At 42.4% G+C, this 18,443-nt stretch overlaps 1 protein-coding gene across 1 annotated transcript in view; it reads left to right on the top strand.

Moving 5' to 3' along the window:
* The window catches only part of MYO15A (myosin XVA), a 1,426,381-nt gene that overhangs the window by 1,246,024 nt on the left and 161,914 nt on the right, over nucleotides 1–18,443 (top strand). Inside the window, exons 57-58 of the mRNA XM_078662701.1 lie at nucleotides 13,251–13,328; nucleotides 15,140–15,236. Of these exons, the coding sequence (XP_078518827.1) occupies nucleotides 13,251–13,328; nucleotides 15,140–15,236 (175 nt within the window). The remainder of the gene's footprint in view (nucleotides 1–13,250; nucleotides 13,329–15,139; nucleotides 15,237–18,443) is intronic.

Here is an 18,443-nt window from a genome sequence, read left to right as displayed (position 1 = left end):
AGTGAGGAAAATTATTTGGCTCATTCCATGTACAGCACCTAGTCTCTCCCTATCAACCTAGCCGGAGACTGAGTTCTGAGAATCAGACTCTCTGTTGCGTGCCTAGAATTCGTCTGGCTCGCACATGGGGACGCTCGTTCGCATACCTAAGTCCAAAACTTGAGAATGTCCTACCGCAATTCTTAAGACACTGGACCTCTTTGCTGCTATTTCGCAAACATCTTAATACTTGGTTATTTTTATTCTATTCTCATGAGCCCAGTAACATCTCTACCTATGCTCAGTACTGGGAAACCCGTTGGGTAGTCGTGCTCTTAATAAGTAGAAATAATAATGATAATAGTAATAATGGAGCCTGGCTCCTACCCAGCAGTGTACTAGCCCCTAACAGTCTTTAATGTTGTGAGTGCATCATCCCCTTCAAGACCATTAGCTAGCCCTACAGCCTAGCAACTGGTAATCTCCGACTATAGAGGTATCCATGGATTCTGGTCTACGATCAATCATAGCCTGAAAACTGAGCATTCCTGCTGGACAGTTAGGCATATGTGCGTATGTTATGTATGAAATGTTGGTAACCAGTTTTACACCCTGGGCGCTCAGCAAATTCCGGGAAAGTAATAGCAAATGGTACAAAATGGTGCTCAAGGAGGACACGAGGCTTGTTACCACAACCCCAATATCATCCACTGGGTGAAAATAACAAACAAAAGAGCACCTCCAAGCACACAATAGTCAAAATCAAGTGTCCAATCAATCTGTCTTCTTAATATGTGGAGGTTCAGTCAGAACATTCAGGTATGTAGTCTTCCAAATTGTTTATTTCAAATCCAATGTAAACAGCTCCAAAATAAACAGCCAACACGTGTTTCGTCTCACTAAATATAGCAATCGACTTCTTCAGGGCTTATATTCCATATAATCTTCAATGTAATGTTCCTCAACGATATATAATCCACCACACAAGAATACGTTCTCACTCAAAATCAATCTGTCAAGTCCCTTAGTAAATCTTCCCATTCCCAAACTCGGGAAGTGCGCAATCACACCCCTCGTCTAGTCATTTCATTTCAAAAGCTTTATTCGATCATTAAAAAAAAACAATCATAAAAGCACATAAAATACACACAGTATTACAGGCCAGTTACAATGTCAAATATTTGCAAACATTAACGGAAGGAGACACAGTTAATGTATCAAAGATCAGGTCTTATCAGTTATTCAATAAGTGTCAAAGACCATACTTTTCCTGACGGACACAGATTTCAAAACAAAAACAGCTGTAAAAAACACACACCCCTCGTCTAGTCTCCAAAAATATTAATACCTTCAAAATAGTCCGTTTCTTGACAGAAATACAATATCCTCGAGTATTCAAATCCGAATGCATACACAATAATCGCTTCACGAGTACTTGATCGAGAGTGTTCAGCAGCTCCCCCGCAAAGTGACGCCGCCGTGCTACCAAGATTACATACCTGAATGTTCTGACTGAACCTCCACATATTAAGTAGACGGATTGATTGGACACTTGATTTTGACTATTGTGTGCTCTCAGGGGCTCTTTTGTATGTGCGTATGTTGTTACCTGTGTGGGCATTTAGCCTGTTTCTTTCATGTAGGAGAGCAATTAAATGTCACCTTTGGGACTACAGTCCATGGATCATGTATTCAACTGAGCCATAACGTGCATATATTTGTGTCCCAGTATCGAATCCCAATCTGCTTTTCTTAATTTCAATGTTCGGGTGGGGCACGCCTGCCATGAAATACCTCTAAGAAAATATAAGGCACCATAGAGTAGACCCTTTCCAGCTTGCCCAAAGTTGCTGACCCGGCGACCCCTTCATGAGACCATGGACAAGAAGGTGATGAAGCAAGACTCATGGCGAGAGCAATGAAACATCAACCTTGTGGGTGTGATACTCAGAGGCAGGTCCTTTTCTATATTTATTTACCTCAAATGAATCTCCGTCATTAAATGGCAAAGCAAAAAATAACTGAGCAAAAATTCCAGGAAAAAGGAAGGTAAATAAAAAAGGCCCAGTGTAAAAGAAATTAATCAAGCTATTAAAAACTTACCAAATGACAAAGCTCCTGGCCCTCTACAGGAATATGTGCATCTACTGACACCAAGACACCAAGACTATTGGCTATATGTATAGAAGTGTTTGAAAAAGGTTGCCTATTTCCATCCCTTAAGGAAACCATGATGATAACAAACCTAAAGCCCGACAAGACCCCTGAAAAACCTAACTTGTACAAACTCTGTCATTAATAAACATGAATAGTTACATACTAGCCAGAATCCTGGCCAACAGAGTGCTCACTTTGTTGCCCAGCTTAGTTATGCCGGATCAATCAGGTTATATACCTGGCATGACAACATTGCATAAACTCTGGATGTTATTTGCACTGCTGCATCAAATTGACCCAGAGCTAGAGGCAGTAGCGGTGTTCCTTGACGCCACAAAACTGTTTGACTCCCTTGAGTGGACGTACCTGTTCTGCCTGCTGGAGAGAATAGTTTTCAATGGAGGGTTTCTGCGCTGTGTAAGCTAATCTCTGCTGAACCAGTTGTGAGAATGAAACAAGATGGAGTGATATCAACCCACATAAAAATAACAAGAAGGATGCAGCACGGATGCCCACTCTCACCCATCTATTTGCTCTCACAGCGGAGATGCCAGTGGCAGACTTAGACAGTACTATGCCTACAGAGGTCTGTACTATACCTCTAGGTGAAAAATAAACTTGCTATGTGCTATCAACATTACCTTTTATGTAAGATAAGCAACCACTATTGGAATGCCATTAATTAGGGAGTTTCTAAGATGTGCCATGCTTTTTGGCATAAATATAAACTGGGCTAAATCCTCTATATTGCTTTCAACTAATGCTACTCACAGGAGTGAACTAGGAGTCTTCACTGAAATATTTCGGTATATGTTGAGTAGGGACGTCAAGGATATAACACAAGAGAAATACAGCGCTGCCATGGTAAATACATAACAGTAAATAGACAAATGGATTAAGCTGATACTATCACTGGCTGGGTGGCTGGTGCTTCTGAAAATGTAACACTGCCAAAATAATTATAATTATTTAGTAATATGCCTGTCCTGTTGGTCACAGCAGTCTGTGCACAGCTGAGGTTTGGCCTGACCCGGCTGGCGTGGGTGTGAAAACTGTCTAGACTAAGATTGCAAGCTCTGATGCTCCCCTAAAGATGGAGGTGGATGGCAGCGCTTGATTTTGAGCTGTCCTACTTGAGCGCTCAAGAGGAATACATACATCACTGGCAGTTTCCAACACCGTACCAGCCACACATGGCAGTAGAAAGAGATTCCCTAAAACCAATGCCCCCCAATTCCAAAATATGCTTGCCAGTCCGATGCCCACTGATTGAGAGACGTGGCTAATGTATTGTATTGGAACAAGCTCAAGGACCATGCAGAAATAGCTGTAATCTATGCACCTAGATACCCTGGCCTTCAATCCGAGTGTACCAGCACACGCAACCAAGTAGCGGCAGACATCTGAGATCTCTACACCTCAACTGGATGGGAGACCTCTATCCAGGTGAGACATTTATACAGCTGGATATAGTGCTTAATCAGGAAAGGCATACAGCACTAGACACACTAGGCATTTTATTATGCTATAAGATGAGTGATGGATGTCGAAAAGCACATCCTAACTTCCCTCTTCACTGCAGGTGTTCCACACATTGGAGAGCACTATAGTGACCCCCTACCCACAGTAACCATGTGTCTCGCATATGCAAGGTGATGCAGGACAAAGCGCTAGTGTGCTTGCCCATGGCCAAGCAGAGATGTGTGGAGGAGCTGCAAGCACTGATCACAGGCACACAATGGGAGTAATGTTCTGTGCAGTCAGAGGAACTAGCCCCAAAGTGACAAGCTCATATTAATACATTTCACATTTATACATAGGGTATACCATACATCACAGATGATCCACAAAATAGGCCTTAGATCAACGCCGCAATGTGGATGACATAAGGATCCTGAAGCAGGCTTCTAGCACTTGCTGCAATGACCAGTGGTCCACACCTACTGAGAGTGGGTGGGTGAGAGGATATCAGTCATTATAAACTGCCAACTGAAACCTACCAAACTTTTCACATGGCTGTTCCATATAAGGGACCTTTTCTCGACAGATAGGAGACTCAAGTCTCAGTTGCTAGTGCTAGCAAATTGCAGAGTGGCTATATGATGGGAACAAGGCCAGCACAGAAAATATAGGAATGCCTCGAAGATATAGTGTACTATAATGAGCAACTGGAGACGTAGTATGAGCTTATACTTCCCAGATCAGGCCTAAAGACATATGGGCCACACTGCGGCAATACTTGGCACAAGACGGGTGGAATACAGACAAAGCAATTGAACAGTATTTGGGTTGTTACTACATGAAGGCGTCTAGAAGAACTATCTGAAAGTGAAACATCAACCAGTGAACAATTATGCTGCAGGAGTTGGTGCAGGGCACTAGGATCCCATCAGGGAAGCATGCAAGGGATTGACGTTTGACTTGGTGATGATGCAAAAGGCATGAATTGTGGGGATCTTCAGTTGCATTTGGTAATGATGTGAAAAATAGTACTCAACTGCTTTTTTAGATTTTTACAGGAAAACATGACTGCTGTAGTGGACTTAATAAAAAAGCTAGAGTCTGAAAACACCCTTGGCTGCCAAGTGTTCAGTATAATTGTTGTAACTGTGAAACATCTCCTTAAGAGTAGGCTGAACGACAATTTTAGTGACTTTGGCACTGCAACATGTTCCATGTTAAAATGCTTGCCAGTTGGTTAAGCAAAGAAATGTTAAGAAGCAATTCAGGAAATTTGAATTTACAATGCATAAGAAATGGCTTGCAATGATGCATAGAAATGTCCCTTCGCCAACCCCGGTATTTGAAGTCAATGAAGCCTCACTGTGGTACTCTGCACAAGTTCTAGATCCCTTACGTAAAGGGGATTTTTCTCCGGACTTTGAAAAGTACTGCTTCATTTTTGACTGCATCGATAATTCCAAGGGCACATACGCCCAGTTCAACGCATATGTTGCAGAACCTGTCCGAGAGAATTATATCCTGATGCACCAGAATTGGCGTGGGAAGCTATATAAGTGGACAGAGTTAGCAAATTGTTTACTGGTTGTTTTGGCGTTGCCCGTCTCAAGTGCCAATGTTGAGAGGACCTTCTCACAAATAAAGGTTTACATGGGAAGGAAAGAGCGTGCATGACCAAAGACTCACTGAAGAAGTATTGTATGGTGTACTCCAATAAGTTTCATTTGTAAAAATGTATTTGTACCTCATATACACTGTATGTGCACTGTCTATATACCATGCACTATCAGTGCAGAAAGCAAGCAATAAAAAAACGTCCCATAATCCCCAGAAAAACACTGTTTTTGTTGATTTTATAGGCACAAAAATGTTTAACCATTGTTTTTTAAGGTATTGAAATCACACACAAAAACACTAGAATTTACCAAAAATAGAATCTGAAAACAGGAAAGCCTATACAATATTAAGGAAAAAAAAAGAAAAGATTTACCTCTAAACTCGGGAAAAACAGCACCAAAATGTATACAAAATAACAAGCATGTAAACCTAAGATTAAATATCCGTGGTTAATCGCAAAGCCATTGGTGCATGAAAAATAGATAGAACTGTGATCCCATAGCCCCTAACTTGACCAGCTTCAATGTGTGTCCCTACCTGTTGCTGTCCAGCCAGGTCTAGTGGCTGACAGAGCAAGGGTTCCTTACTACTAATCCCCAAACTAAATGCATCAGTGTAGCAGGAGGTGGCAGAGCTTGCGATTCAAAGAATCATAGACTCCAGCGAATCCAGACCATCTGGCCATATTACAGTCTTCTTCCAGACTGGGAATTCTGAGCAAAGGGTTTCTGGACCAGCCTTGTAATGGCTCCATGCTACATTGTGACCGAACAGTCCTGTGCTGACCCAACTCTCCGCACCTCCAGGCAACTCTTTGGTGTTATCTTGCTTGGCCAAGGCTTGCAATGAAACAGACCTAGTGCTTTCTAGATTTGTAACTCACCAGAGCATGAACAGGTAATGTGGGAAAAGGTGACCCCACTGGAAACATCAGGTTGACCTTTCCTACCCCTGCTACAGGAAAAGCTCACTAAAGACTTATAGAGCATTTGTCTCATGGCCCGCCCATCACAGCTGATTAGATGTATTTTCTTATAGGGCTTTGTTAACAACACTTTACTCCAGTATTGGAGCTTTCATAGATTCACATGCCTGAATCATTCCCCGTCGTCGAGACGTGAGTCTCCGGTATATAAAAAAGCAATGCTTAGTTGGATAGCAAACTGAAAAGAGGCCTAGGCCCATTTCCCTTTTGCAACCCATAACCTTTGTTATGTAAAAGAGAGGAAACTTGTCTTTGAACCAATCAGAGCTTCTCACCCTCTAGAACACTCCTGAGAGAAACTTTTGCCCCTCAGATTTTCTACCGCACGTTGTGCTAGGGAGTTTCCTTTGAGCTCTGCTCAAATTCTGCTTTTTTCAACCTTATTAAAGAACTTCGTTCTTAGAGATTCAACTGGATTCTGTACTACTCTGGACTGTCTGCAAATACATTCTTTAGAGAATGTCTGGAAAGGAAAAGAAAGGTTTATTTAGAGCCTGTGCCACTTGTTCCAAGAAGAGGCTCTACACTGATGACCCTCATACTGACTGCATTTACTGTCTATACCCAGATCACCAGGCCAAAGACTGTAAGGTATGTCGCACTTTCTCTAGTAAGACTCTGAGAGATCGTGAAGGGCGCCTTTTGATATGGCTTCAAAAGCTTAAGGCCAGAAAGGATGTTATCTCTAGTGACAGTGATGAGGCTTCCTCCTCAACATCAAGGAGATCTCAAAAGAGAAGAAAATCTCCTCAAACTCATTCCTCAGAAGAGCGTCCTGAGAAGGCCCTCAAAAAGACCACTCATGGGTCTTCTGGGCTCAGTCCTTCAAAATGTCCTCAATCTGTGGAACAGGAGAGTAAAGGACATGCTTCTGGAGAAAAACCATCAAAAAAAGACGAGTTCTGAGATGTCAAAATCACCTCCTCAAGTTAAAGAAACCTTCTGGAAGCCATCTTCTATGCCTCCTGAGGTAAAATCTAAGAAACCTGCATCATCAAGGGGATCATCGACGAAGAGACCATCATCGTCGATGACGAAGATTGATGTAAAGCTAATATCAAAGACACCATTGTTGCCTATTGCAGTGTCCTCTCCGTCGATGACGTCATCGTCGACGGCGGTGTCGGCGCCAGTTACATTGACGGCGGCATCGACGACAACAGCAACAGCGATGATGGCAATGTCGACGACAGGATTGTCGTCAACAGTGACGACGGCAGTGTCGAAGACGGGAACATCGACGACGGTGGCTATGTCGTCTATGACAGATAGCTATCTACACCTGGTGTCGACGAAGGCATCAATGACAGTAGTGTCGATGGCGATCTCGTGAATGGGCTCGTCTATGAGGGAAATTGCCAGAAAAACTGGAAATTGTCAGAAAAAGGAGGATTACACCAGAGATCACCTCCCCAATCAAGATTACTCCTCTGGTGCCTTCACACCTACTAAAGGAGCAGGATTCAGAGGAAGAGGAGGACGAGGGACCCTTTGGATATGCCAGTAGTCTCTCACAACTACATGTGAAATGTCACGATGATTACTATGAGGAGGGATATGGAGATGACCAGTATCCTCCGCACCAACACTATCGCCAAGGCTACCAGGAGGAGATGGTTGGCATGCCATCGTCCATGATGATGGATCTGCAGTTTATGCTGGCAGACTATAAAAAGAGATTTCCGCCGACACCAGCTTCTCAGGAAATCCCTGTCTCGCATCCACGTTCCATCCCTACTACTCCAGTTAGAAGCAGGGAGTCATTACAAGAAGTTACGCCTACAACTCCTCAAACAGTACACCACCAGGATCCTGTCACCATGGACGATGATGACCAGGAAGAGGGAGAAATAACAGATCCCAACAAGGAATGGGATGATTACCTGATTCCATCTCCGGCATCTCCCTCACCAGTACCTGTCGATTCTCCGCCGGTGGATATCGGCAGATTCCATAATTTAAGGGAAAGAGCTGCGAAGAGGTTCCAACTTCCAATGGCTACAACACAAACAAAATGCTTCCTATACGATTTTAAGGAACCATACCACAAGTCGGTTCGGGCTATCCCAATTGTTAGCCATGTGTGGGAAGAAGATTTAAAAGTGATGAAGACACCGGCGACAGTGAAATAGAAATATAAAGCTCCTTCAGATGCACCAGTGTGTTTACTGGGCCATCCTAAGCCAGATTCTGTCATTTCTCAAGCGCCGCAACAGAAATCTAAGAATGCCTCTGCGCCTATATCAGCACCTCCTGACAGAGAGGGGAGACTTTTAGACAATGCGGGAAAGAGGTTTTCATCCATGTCTGCTCTCCTCGTTAAAGCAGCGAACGCCCTTGCCATTCTGGGCAGATACGACAGACAGATGTGGTGCGATATGGCACCATACATGCACCTCATTCCGGAAGACAATAGGCAGGAGGCGAAAAAGGTTCTTCAGGAAGGAGAAAGGGCTTCGGCTGAAGTCATTGACTGTGCGATGGATGTCGCTTGGAGGAGCGGCAGTTCTACAGCGTCAGGGATGGTTAAGGGCGACTACCTTCAGACCAGAGGTCCAAAATAAAATTCTGTATCTCCCATTCGACTGAGAAGATTTATTTGGGAAACAAGTGGATGAGGCACTTCAAGGTATCAAGAAATATATGGATACTGCAAAGGCCCTCGGTATAATATAGTACCGTAAAGTGCCCATTCAAGGTGCCTGAGGTAGAGGTCAAGCATCCTATAGAGGGGTTACCAACAGGGAAGACACCCCTCTTATTCCTTAACATCAAAACCATACCGTCAGCAATATGGTCAAAAACAATCAGGGAGCTATGCAAAGTCTGCTCCTAGAGGACGAGGAGGTCGTCAAGGAAAGGACAATGGTAGAAGACAATGACAACCTCCGGAATCTGGCTACATGTATTCCTTCCCCTCCACAAGTTCCCCTGGGTGGAAGAGTTGCTTCTTTATCAAAAGGAGGGAGGGTGATCAATAGATCAACGGACACTCATTACCACTTTTGAGAGTGGAAGGTCCAGTTACAGCATGTGTCCGTGACTAGTCTTAAACAACAAAGCGGGGGGCTGAACTGTTCCTACAAGGAAGGTTAGAGGAATACTAGAAGGGGCTACGAAAAAACTGGCGTGACCAGAGGTGTACATGTAACACCTGTGGGCATCCCTTTGTTGGATCTATTTGCCTCACACACCCCGAAGGATGTCATGCTTCATCATCGGCGGTTGCTCCTCGTCGGGGGGGCGGTGCAATCCCCGAAATCGGAAGAGTTGCTTCCCATCTGCATCACTGGCAGAAAATAACGACGGACAGATGAGTCCTCAATATAATACAATTCGGACATACTCTAGAATTCCTTCAATTCCCCCCTTGGACTCCACCTACAGGTCAAGAGATCAAACATCTATCTCAGATGGGTCGGGAGATTCGTACAAGGGATTTTATTCCCGTTTCTTCCTGGTCCAGAAGAATGCTCTCCAATGGCGTCCTATTCTAGACCCGAGATCTCTGAATACTTATCTCAAGAAGGAGTCTTTCCGGATGGTGACCCTCCAAGACATTCTTCTGCTCTTAAACCCAGGGGATCATATGACCACCCTAGACTTACAAGATGTATATTTTCACATCCCCATTCATCCTTCCCACAGACGGTATCTTCGGTTTGCAGTGGCCGGAGACCATTACCAGTTCAAAGTGCTACCATTTGGCCTCCAATCCGCCCGAGAATTTTTACAAAGTGTCTGGCGCCAGTGGCAGCTTTTCTCAGGAAGCAAAAACATCAGGTATTTCCATGCCTGGATGACTGCTTGGTAAAAGCGCCATCAGAAACTTCAACCCAGGCGTCAACTATGGCATGCATACAGTTGTTTGCCGAACTGGGACTGACTTTGAATATAGAAAAATAATCCCTTCAGCCTTCAAGGAAGATCATGTTCCTATGAGCGATTCTGGACACCTCAGTAAACAAGGCATTTCCCTCCTTAGAGAGGCAACTGCGTCTCATGTCTCTTGCCAAGAATTTCACTAGTAAAAAGTGTCTTTCAGTACGCAGGTACAAGTCGCTGCTAGGGACAATGTCCTCTTGCATACCTCTCATTCCTTTTTGCAGACTAAAAATGCATCCATTAGAGGAAGAACTGGATCGGCAATGGCACCAGGCAGAGGGATCCTTCGAATACAAGCTGAAGATCACGCCGGCTATGGTGCAAGCAGTGGCATGGTGGACCCACAAAAGGAACATTTCGGTGGGTCTTTCCTTCCTGACCGAACCGGCTCCATTAGTAATTACCACTGATGCATCTCTGGAAGAATGGGGTGCATTCCTTCAGGACCTGCAGGTCAGCGGTCGGTGGAAATTGCAGGAACAACAGCTTCACATCAACCTGCTGGAGCTCAAAGCGGTAGGCTTGGCATTGCTGGCTTTCCTACCAAGAATTCAGGGAACGTATAGTCTGGTAAGAACAGACAACACAACTGCGATGCACTATCTCAACAAGCAGGGAGGTACAAGATCACTCTCCCTGTTGCAGGAGGCACACAAGATATGGAAGTGGGCTATCCAACACGGAGTATCTCTAAAGGCGGAACATCTTGCAGGAGATCAGAACGTCAAAGCGGACACTCTCAGCAGACTGAAATTGGCCTGCCACGAGTGGGAGATCAGCCAGGACATATTGCAAAGCATCTTCTTCAAATGGGGAGTTCCAACAGTGGATCTGTTTGCGACAGCTCAGAAAAAAAAATGCCGGTTCTTCGCAAGTTGGCATCACCAACGGGGATCTTGGGGGAATGCGTTTTCGATGGCATGGTCAGGCATCTTTGCCTATGCCTTTCCTCCGATTCCCCTCCTGCCACGCGTTCTCACAAAGATAAAGAAGGAACCGTACAAAGTAATACTGATAGCTCCGTGGTGGCCCAGACAGCACTGGTTCACACAGTTGCTACTATTGTCGGAGGATCATCCGATTCATCTGCAACCAATACCATCACTCTTGACAATGTCCCAGGGACAAGTACTTCATCCAGACCCGAAATCGCTGCGCTTAGCGGCCTTGCTCCTGAATACTGCGAATTTCACAACCTAGATATTTCTGCAGAATGCAGAGATATTCTAGCAAATGTCAGAACAGAAAATACAAACAGAACATATAGGATGAAATGGAAGAGATTCTATTTGTGGTGTCAAGAACGTAATATCTATCCTCTAAACTCAGCGGCACATCAAATTATTCCATATATTCTGATGTTAGCAAAATCTGGTTTGGCCCATGCTTCCATTAAAGTACATCTGGCGGCGATTTCTCGATATAGAAGAACTTCCTCAGGTCCATCACTGTGGTCTGAAAAAATTATCAAACAGTTCATGAAAGGATTGTTTCGGACCTTTCCTCCCATAAGACCTCCTCCACCTCTGTGGCAGTTGAACATTGTTCTATCTCAATTGATGAAACAGCCCTTCGAACCAATTCACAGGGCGGATCTAAAATTCTTATCCTGGAAAGTAGCTCTTCTTATAGCTCTCACTTCAGCCAGAAGAGTTGGGGAAATACAGGCTCTCATGATAAAAGAACCGTTTTTGCAGTTCAAGGAGGACAGGATTGTCCTCAGAACTAATCCCAAATTCATTCCAAAAGTGCCAACAGATATTTTCATCTAAATGAACCACTGATCCTTAAGAGGTTTTTCCCTCAACCATCAACAGCAGCGGAAAAAGCTCTTCATTCATTAGATGTTCAACTCTGTCTGAAGTTCTACTTGCAATAAACAAGGCCTTTCCGCAAGTCTTCCCAACTATTTGTTGCTTATAGTACCCCCATGAAGGGGTTTCCGTTGTCAAAGAGGGGAATTGCCCAATGGATTTCAAGTGCAATACACTATTGTCATCATCAGCGGGGAACCGCTGCATGCACGTGTTTGTGCCCATTCTACAAGAGCAATGTCCACCTCCACTGCTTTATTTGCGGGAGTACCTATCCAGGAGATCTTCAGGGCTGCTACCTGGAAGAGTACGCATAACTTCACCAGACATTACTGCCTCGATGCACCTGCAGAGAAAGATGTGGCAGTAGGACAAGCAGTACTGAGGAACCTTTTCCAGTAACGGTGAGCCCTCTTTACCATCCTTCCTTCCATTGTTTGTGATATATGCACATTTTATTGCTGTATGTTGTATTATATACGATTTGTGAAGATTTCTCTATATGTATTTATATATGAACACTCCTATTATCAGATCACACATGTTGCCTATTTTGAGATCTTAGGTAACAAAAAATGTGCTATGATTTACTGCTCGCTATTCTGATTCAGGCATGTGAATCTATGAAAGCTCCAATACTGGAGTAAGAAAACAAGTTACTTACCTGTAACTGTAGTTCTCCAGTATTGGAAGCTTTCATAGATTCACATGCGACCCATCCTCCTCCCCTGAGAGGCTCACCTTGGATTTAGCACAAATGGTGTCTAAGGCACAAGTGCACAAAAATCTGAGGGGCAAAGGGTTCTCTCAGGAGCGTTCTAGAGGGTGAGGAGCTCTGATTGGTTCAGAGACAAGTTTGGTCTCTTTTACATAACAAAGGTTATGAGTTGGAAAAGGGAAATGGGCCTAGGCCTCTTCTCAGTTTGCTATTCAACTAAGCATTGCTTTTTTATATACCAGAGACTCCCGTCTCGACGACGGGGAATGATTCAGGCATGTGAATCTATGAAAGCTTCCAATACTGGAGAACTACAGTTACAGGTAAGTAACTTGTTTTTATGTCTGCAAAATATAATTTTAGATTTAATAAAAAAAAATCCAATGGAATGCTCTTATGGCTTTGCTAAATCTATTCTGTCTTTAGAATGGTTTTAGGCTTTGATAACCCTAATTTTTTTACTGAACATGGATATTGCATTTATAACATTATTTTGACAGCAGAACTCTCTCATTACCTTTTCTCTGTGCCTTCTGTGGTTGTGGGCCAGTTGCACGGCCTAGTTGGTGGTACTATGAATACAATATGGCACAAATAGGATGAGTTTTTCTAACACTTTTTCTTTCTCCAACAGGCAGGCAGAAGCTCCAAGAGACAGCTATTCCTCCTGCCAGGGGGAATTGAGAGGCATCTGAAGATTAAAACATGTTCGGTGAGTAAAAGCAGAGCAGACTGGAGTGGGTCTGATTCCTTATCTCTCTCCCAAATTTTCCTTAATCCAGATCTTAAAAGCAGACGTGTTTTCAAAAATGATCCTAAAGCTTTTATGAGTAGGTGTTTTCACTGTAAGAAAGTACTGTAAAACAAATTAGACATATTAGAGCATGAATGAGTGACCTAGAACATTCAGGGCGTTTGGTGGGTGGTCCCAGGTTCTACCATAAAAGTAAATATGGTAGGAGAAAGCAGGTAATGTAGGAAAAGGGTAGAGTAATGCCCACCAGAAAAGTGTTACTGTCATAATCCAGCACGTAAAATTGTGGATCTGTGTGTACATAAGATAATGACTACAGGAATGAGCAAGAGAATATATTCCAGCTTTACCTGTATTTCTTCTGACTTTAAATAAATCAGACAAATAGTCACTGACTCCACAAACTATTACATATATTTATCCAATTTGCATTTATTTTATAATGTTTTGAGCAGATTTGTTTTCATAAAGTGCACAGTGCAATCACATAATTTTGATAATTTCATTATATACAGTTCAAAATTGTATCATTGAGCAATACAAGACAGATGAAAACAGAATAAAAACCAATACTTAATCACAAACCCCCTACTATCCAACACTTCTCATGCATGCCATTCAATACCACTAAAGCAACCTCAAAAACTCCTGTCCAAAAGAAGTCCTTCTTGATCTAGCAACAAGGTAATTATTTCTTCCCTTGTTGGTGTTGCATCGCAGCAAGGGGACTCTACAGGTGATCACAGCCAATGCATGTTTTGGTGGAAACAATAATTTACAGCCACCTTCTTCAGGGTTTAATAGAGATTGTCTCCCTTCCCAAATATATTTTAGGGGGGTCTGTTCTCAACTACGGATATCGTAAAGGGGTCAATTACTATTTGTCTGATTTATTTAAAGTGGGAAGAAATACTGGTTAAGCGGTATTATATATTCTCTTGCTCATGGTTGTATATTTCCCCGTTTCTGGAACCTAAATCATTGCATGTAGGGCACTTCTGTTGTCTTAATGATTATAGGAATTACAGGGCTATGTTCGGCTCCATATACATCCTTAGTTTGAATAGTGACAGCTGGCCATATAGCTCAGCAGAAGTTACCCGTGGGGGGATTGGCAAGTAATGGGCTCAGACAAATAGTTGTGGTGAATCTCCATTTTACGAAGTTTTATATAGTGCGTCATGACCCGAAGATATCGGGTATCAGAGCGCTTTACAGGTGCACCAGTTGCGTTACATGAGGACACATTCATTTTTGTTAGGCACGGGGAGTTTAAGTGATTTGCCCAGAATCACAGGATGTTGCGTGTCCTTGCAGAGACTCGAACCCGGTTCCCCAGATTTGAGGTCGACCACCCTAGCTGCTAGGCCAACTCCTCTCCCCATTCTTGGATTCAACCCCTGGATTTATAAATATATTAGCTGGCTGGTAGGGGCTTTACCCATCACTGGAGACTTCCTGCAAAAGGAGAACATTCAGAGACCCACGGATGATCAATAGCTCGTCTTCTATGCCATTCCATTTCCTGCCTCGCAATATCTCACTGTTAAAGTTATAGTGCAATCTAGGCCAGTATGTTTAGCTTCTCAGTGCCTGAGTGAGAACTCATCTGGCAGCCATATAAATCTACGTTGGAGTAGTGTACCTGTGAAGGCTGTTTCTATCCAGAGTTGCCAAATCCAGTTATTTATACATGTGACAGAGCCTGTTCGCTTAGGTATAAGAGACATTTTTCCATAGACCCATACTATTTTTTTCTCTTCCATCAGGTGGCTTTTGATGTGATGGAAGAGATATGCAATGAGATGGCGCTCAATAAAACAGAGGCCTATGATGAATATGCCATTTTTGCTGTCACCAACAGAGGTGAGTCTCAGGCTGTACACTGTTTGCCATTCAGACCGGGTATATAGAATCATTGTGATTTGATAGGTGAGATGTGAAGTAACGATGCCATTGTGCTCCCTGGTTCTGTTTAGTACCACAGTAGCACTTATTACATAAAGAGCCAAGAACAAGCATAGTATTAGGAAACAATTTCTATGCATAGCCAAAAAGTGACAGAAAAGGTCTAGAACCCGCTTTAGACAATAGTGGGTAAGCTTGCCTACTCAATTCAGTATGTCCCACAATTACTTTGTAAATACTCCCTCTTTCTATATCTTAAAACAGAGATATCATATAAGCACCTCAAGTGTGCTATTTTTCATGTGCATTTGTGTCGGAATAAAAGGTGTCCAATCTTCTTCTGTAAAAATAGAGTGCACTTGTGGTAGCCAAATGACCCTAGAACTGATTAGTGTGTCCCTTTTGCGCCACAAAACAAATAAATGCCAACTTCCAAATAATTATAAACCTTCAGCTATCTTTAATAGACTTTAAAGATAAGACTACTTATAGAGATTCTACGGGTAACATATGTAAGAACTAAAATATTGCAATCTAATATGGCAACCTAATGGAGCACAATTTAACCCTTTGAAAAAGAGACCTTTAAACATAATTTCTGCTAGTGTACTTATGGTATTCCCAGCATTATATCTCCACACCGACTTTATTAATTAAGTAATGCAATAAAAAATATTTATTTCCTGCACAGTCACTAATAGATGTTGATTTAGATTCATAGGTGTATTCTCATGGCCAATCTAGGCAAGGTCATTGGTGATGAATATAAGCATACAAGGAACTATGCACAAACAGAGAGAATGGAGTTTGTTTATCCTTGTCAGAGTTTTGCTACTTGTTAGATTGACAATAAGGGTGATATACATGGTACTCATTATTGATGACCTGGAAAATGTGCCGGTATTTCCACACACCTTAAAACATCTTAGGGTACCGATAACTCTGGGAGTGGGAGAAATCTGTCCCTCTATGAACTGGACCCCGAGAGTCTACTAAGAAATTAGGAATTTCTGGGGGAATCTGTAATTCAGTACGTCCGGATCCATTTCACCGGTAATTCCTCATTTTGGCCTAGACCTTTACCCAAAGAGTACAGTGGCATTTGTCTTCTGACATCTGTGGGTGGAAGTAAACAGATTTCAGTGTGTCTCATAATTCAGATGTGGCTGGTAACTGCCATTATACACAATATATATTGTGATACATTCAAAGGCAGCAGATAATAGTTAAGATTGTGAAGCAGCTCAATACTAAACAGTTGAGAGACATTTACATGCAGTCAAGTATTTATGGGATATTGTGATGAAGGTAAAAATGTAACTAGCACTTTGAAGATGTAGATATCACCTCTAAAGCTATTTAGAAGTGGGTCATGATATTTAGCTGAATCATGGGGCCTGGCTTTCTGTCGTCCATCAAGAATTTATTTTTTACATGCAAATGTTATAGAAGTAGTATAGCAGTAGCAAAGTACATACACTCCCTTTGTTGCCTATTAATCTATTAATTGTAAGAATGTATTCAGACACAGGACCAGATTATTTCTTCAGTGACTACACGTCACCCCAAAGATATATATAGGCTAGGATATATTACCTCAATACCAGGTGTCATGTTAGGTCGAGTATATTTGGGATAAATTAGTGAGTCTCTTTGGACTAAATATATTGTTGACTTACACAACACTAGTCTCTCTTGTAACTAATGTTACAAAACCTAAAGTCTGCATAGTCCATGAGACTCTCACAATAGTCGTGCCATTAATTAAAATCTTAAGGGTGTTGGATCTGTATTATCTTTCTTACATGCAATGAGAAATACTAGAATCATATGGACCCTATCTTTATTTAATTATTTTTTCAATTTATCAATCACTGCCTAATCCAAAAATAAAAGAATATAATTTTTCTGCCTTATATTTGTAGGTATTTGAATGTTAGAGACTGTCCTGTGGTCTTGGACAGGAAGCATCCATCTCCCTTTACACAAAATATGAGATTGATAAATTCACCCCACCTAGAGATATATATATAATCCCTTTACATGTCGATGGCAAATCCTTTAAAAAGTGTTTTATACCAATTTTCGTTGGGCTAAAACCATCATATGCATTCTGTTTTGGCAAGCAGGTTTCTGGAAGTGTCCCTCTGCTATTCTCAATCAGTCATCACCCATAGAACTGGGGCAAATTGTAATGGTCCTCTTTATTATCTGACTATTGGCTGTATCATGGCTTTAACCTCTTGGATGCTATGGGAATTCCCCTGCTGTGCTGGGATTTCGTGATCCTTATTGGTTCATGACGAGCTGGGCTCGTCATCAGCGTAGCAGGAGGCTACTGCATGACGAGCCCAGCTCGTCATGAGCGTGGAAGGGGTTAAACAGGATTAACAGACAGAGTTTATGATGTATATCCTACCACTGAGGTTGTCCTCATGAAAGGTAAAGCTCATTATGACTTCCAATTTGGCATCCTTTGGCATTGCTTATTTTTCTATGAAAGCTTTTGTACTGGAATGTGTACCAGTTAACGATAAATTTAAATCGTTTTTAACTTGATAATTTAGACTGGCTCATGCTGGTTCGGTTTGTTTTGTCATGTAGCGATATACGGTAAATGGGTTGAGGTTTAGGAAAAAGGGTTTAGGCTTAAAGTCTCAGACTGATTGTTAGATGTATTCTTTAGTTTACAGGTTTAGCCTTCACCTTTGGGATTTGGTTTTAACTTAAACATGCATATTTGAGTACTGGATTACTTTTGGAATTGTGGTATATAAATAAATAATACCGGATCTATTTTTGTCTAGGCATAGCAATAACAGATAGCTCAATAAATAAGAGTCAAGATTCGAGGTAGTAGGAGTTTGCAGGTTTATTACAGCATAAAGGACAGGAACAGGACAACCTGCATAGGAATAGGATGGCAGGGCCTGACAGGGGGGCCCCGACAGGACTAGCGTGGCCCGGCAGCTGCCGGGGCTGGATCTGGGATGAGCGCGCTCTGGGGAAAGGACTGGCGTAACATTTAATAACAATACACAAGCATATATAGTAAAACAGTTGCATTACAGTACATATGATAGGCGGAGCAGTGGGTGTGGTCAATAGCAGTCGCGAAAGATAAGGGTGAAAATAGGTGTAACAGAGGCGTATACATAGACATGT

Source organism: Lissotriton helveticus, chromosome 10, assembly GCF_964261635.1.
Source record: "Lissotriton helveticus chromosome 10, aLisHel1.1, whole genome shotgun sequence".
NCBI lineage: Eukaryota > Metazoa > Chordata > Amphibia > Caudata > Salamandridae > Lissotriton > Lissotriton helveticus.
The sequence above is the reverse complement of the archived record's forward strand: the minus strand, read 5'-3'. Positions and strand labels throughout refer to the sequence as shown.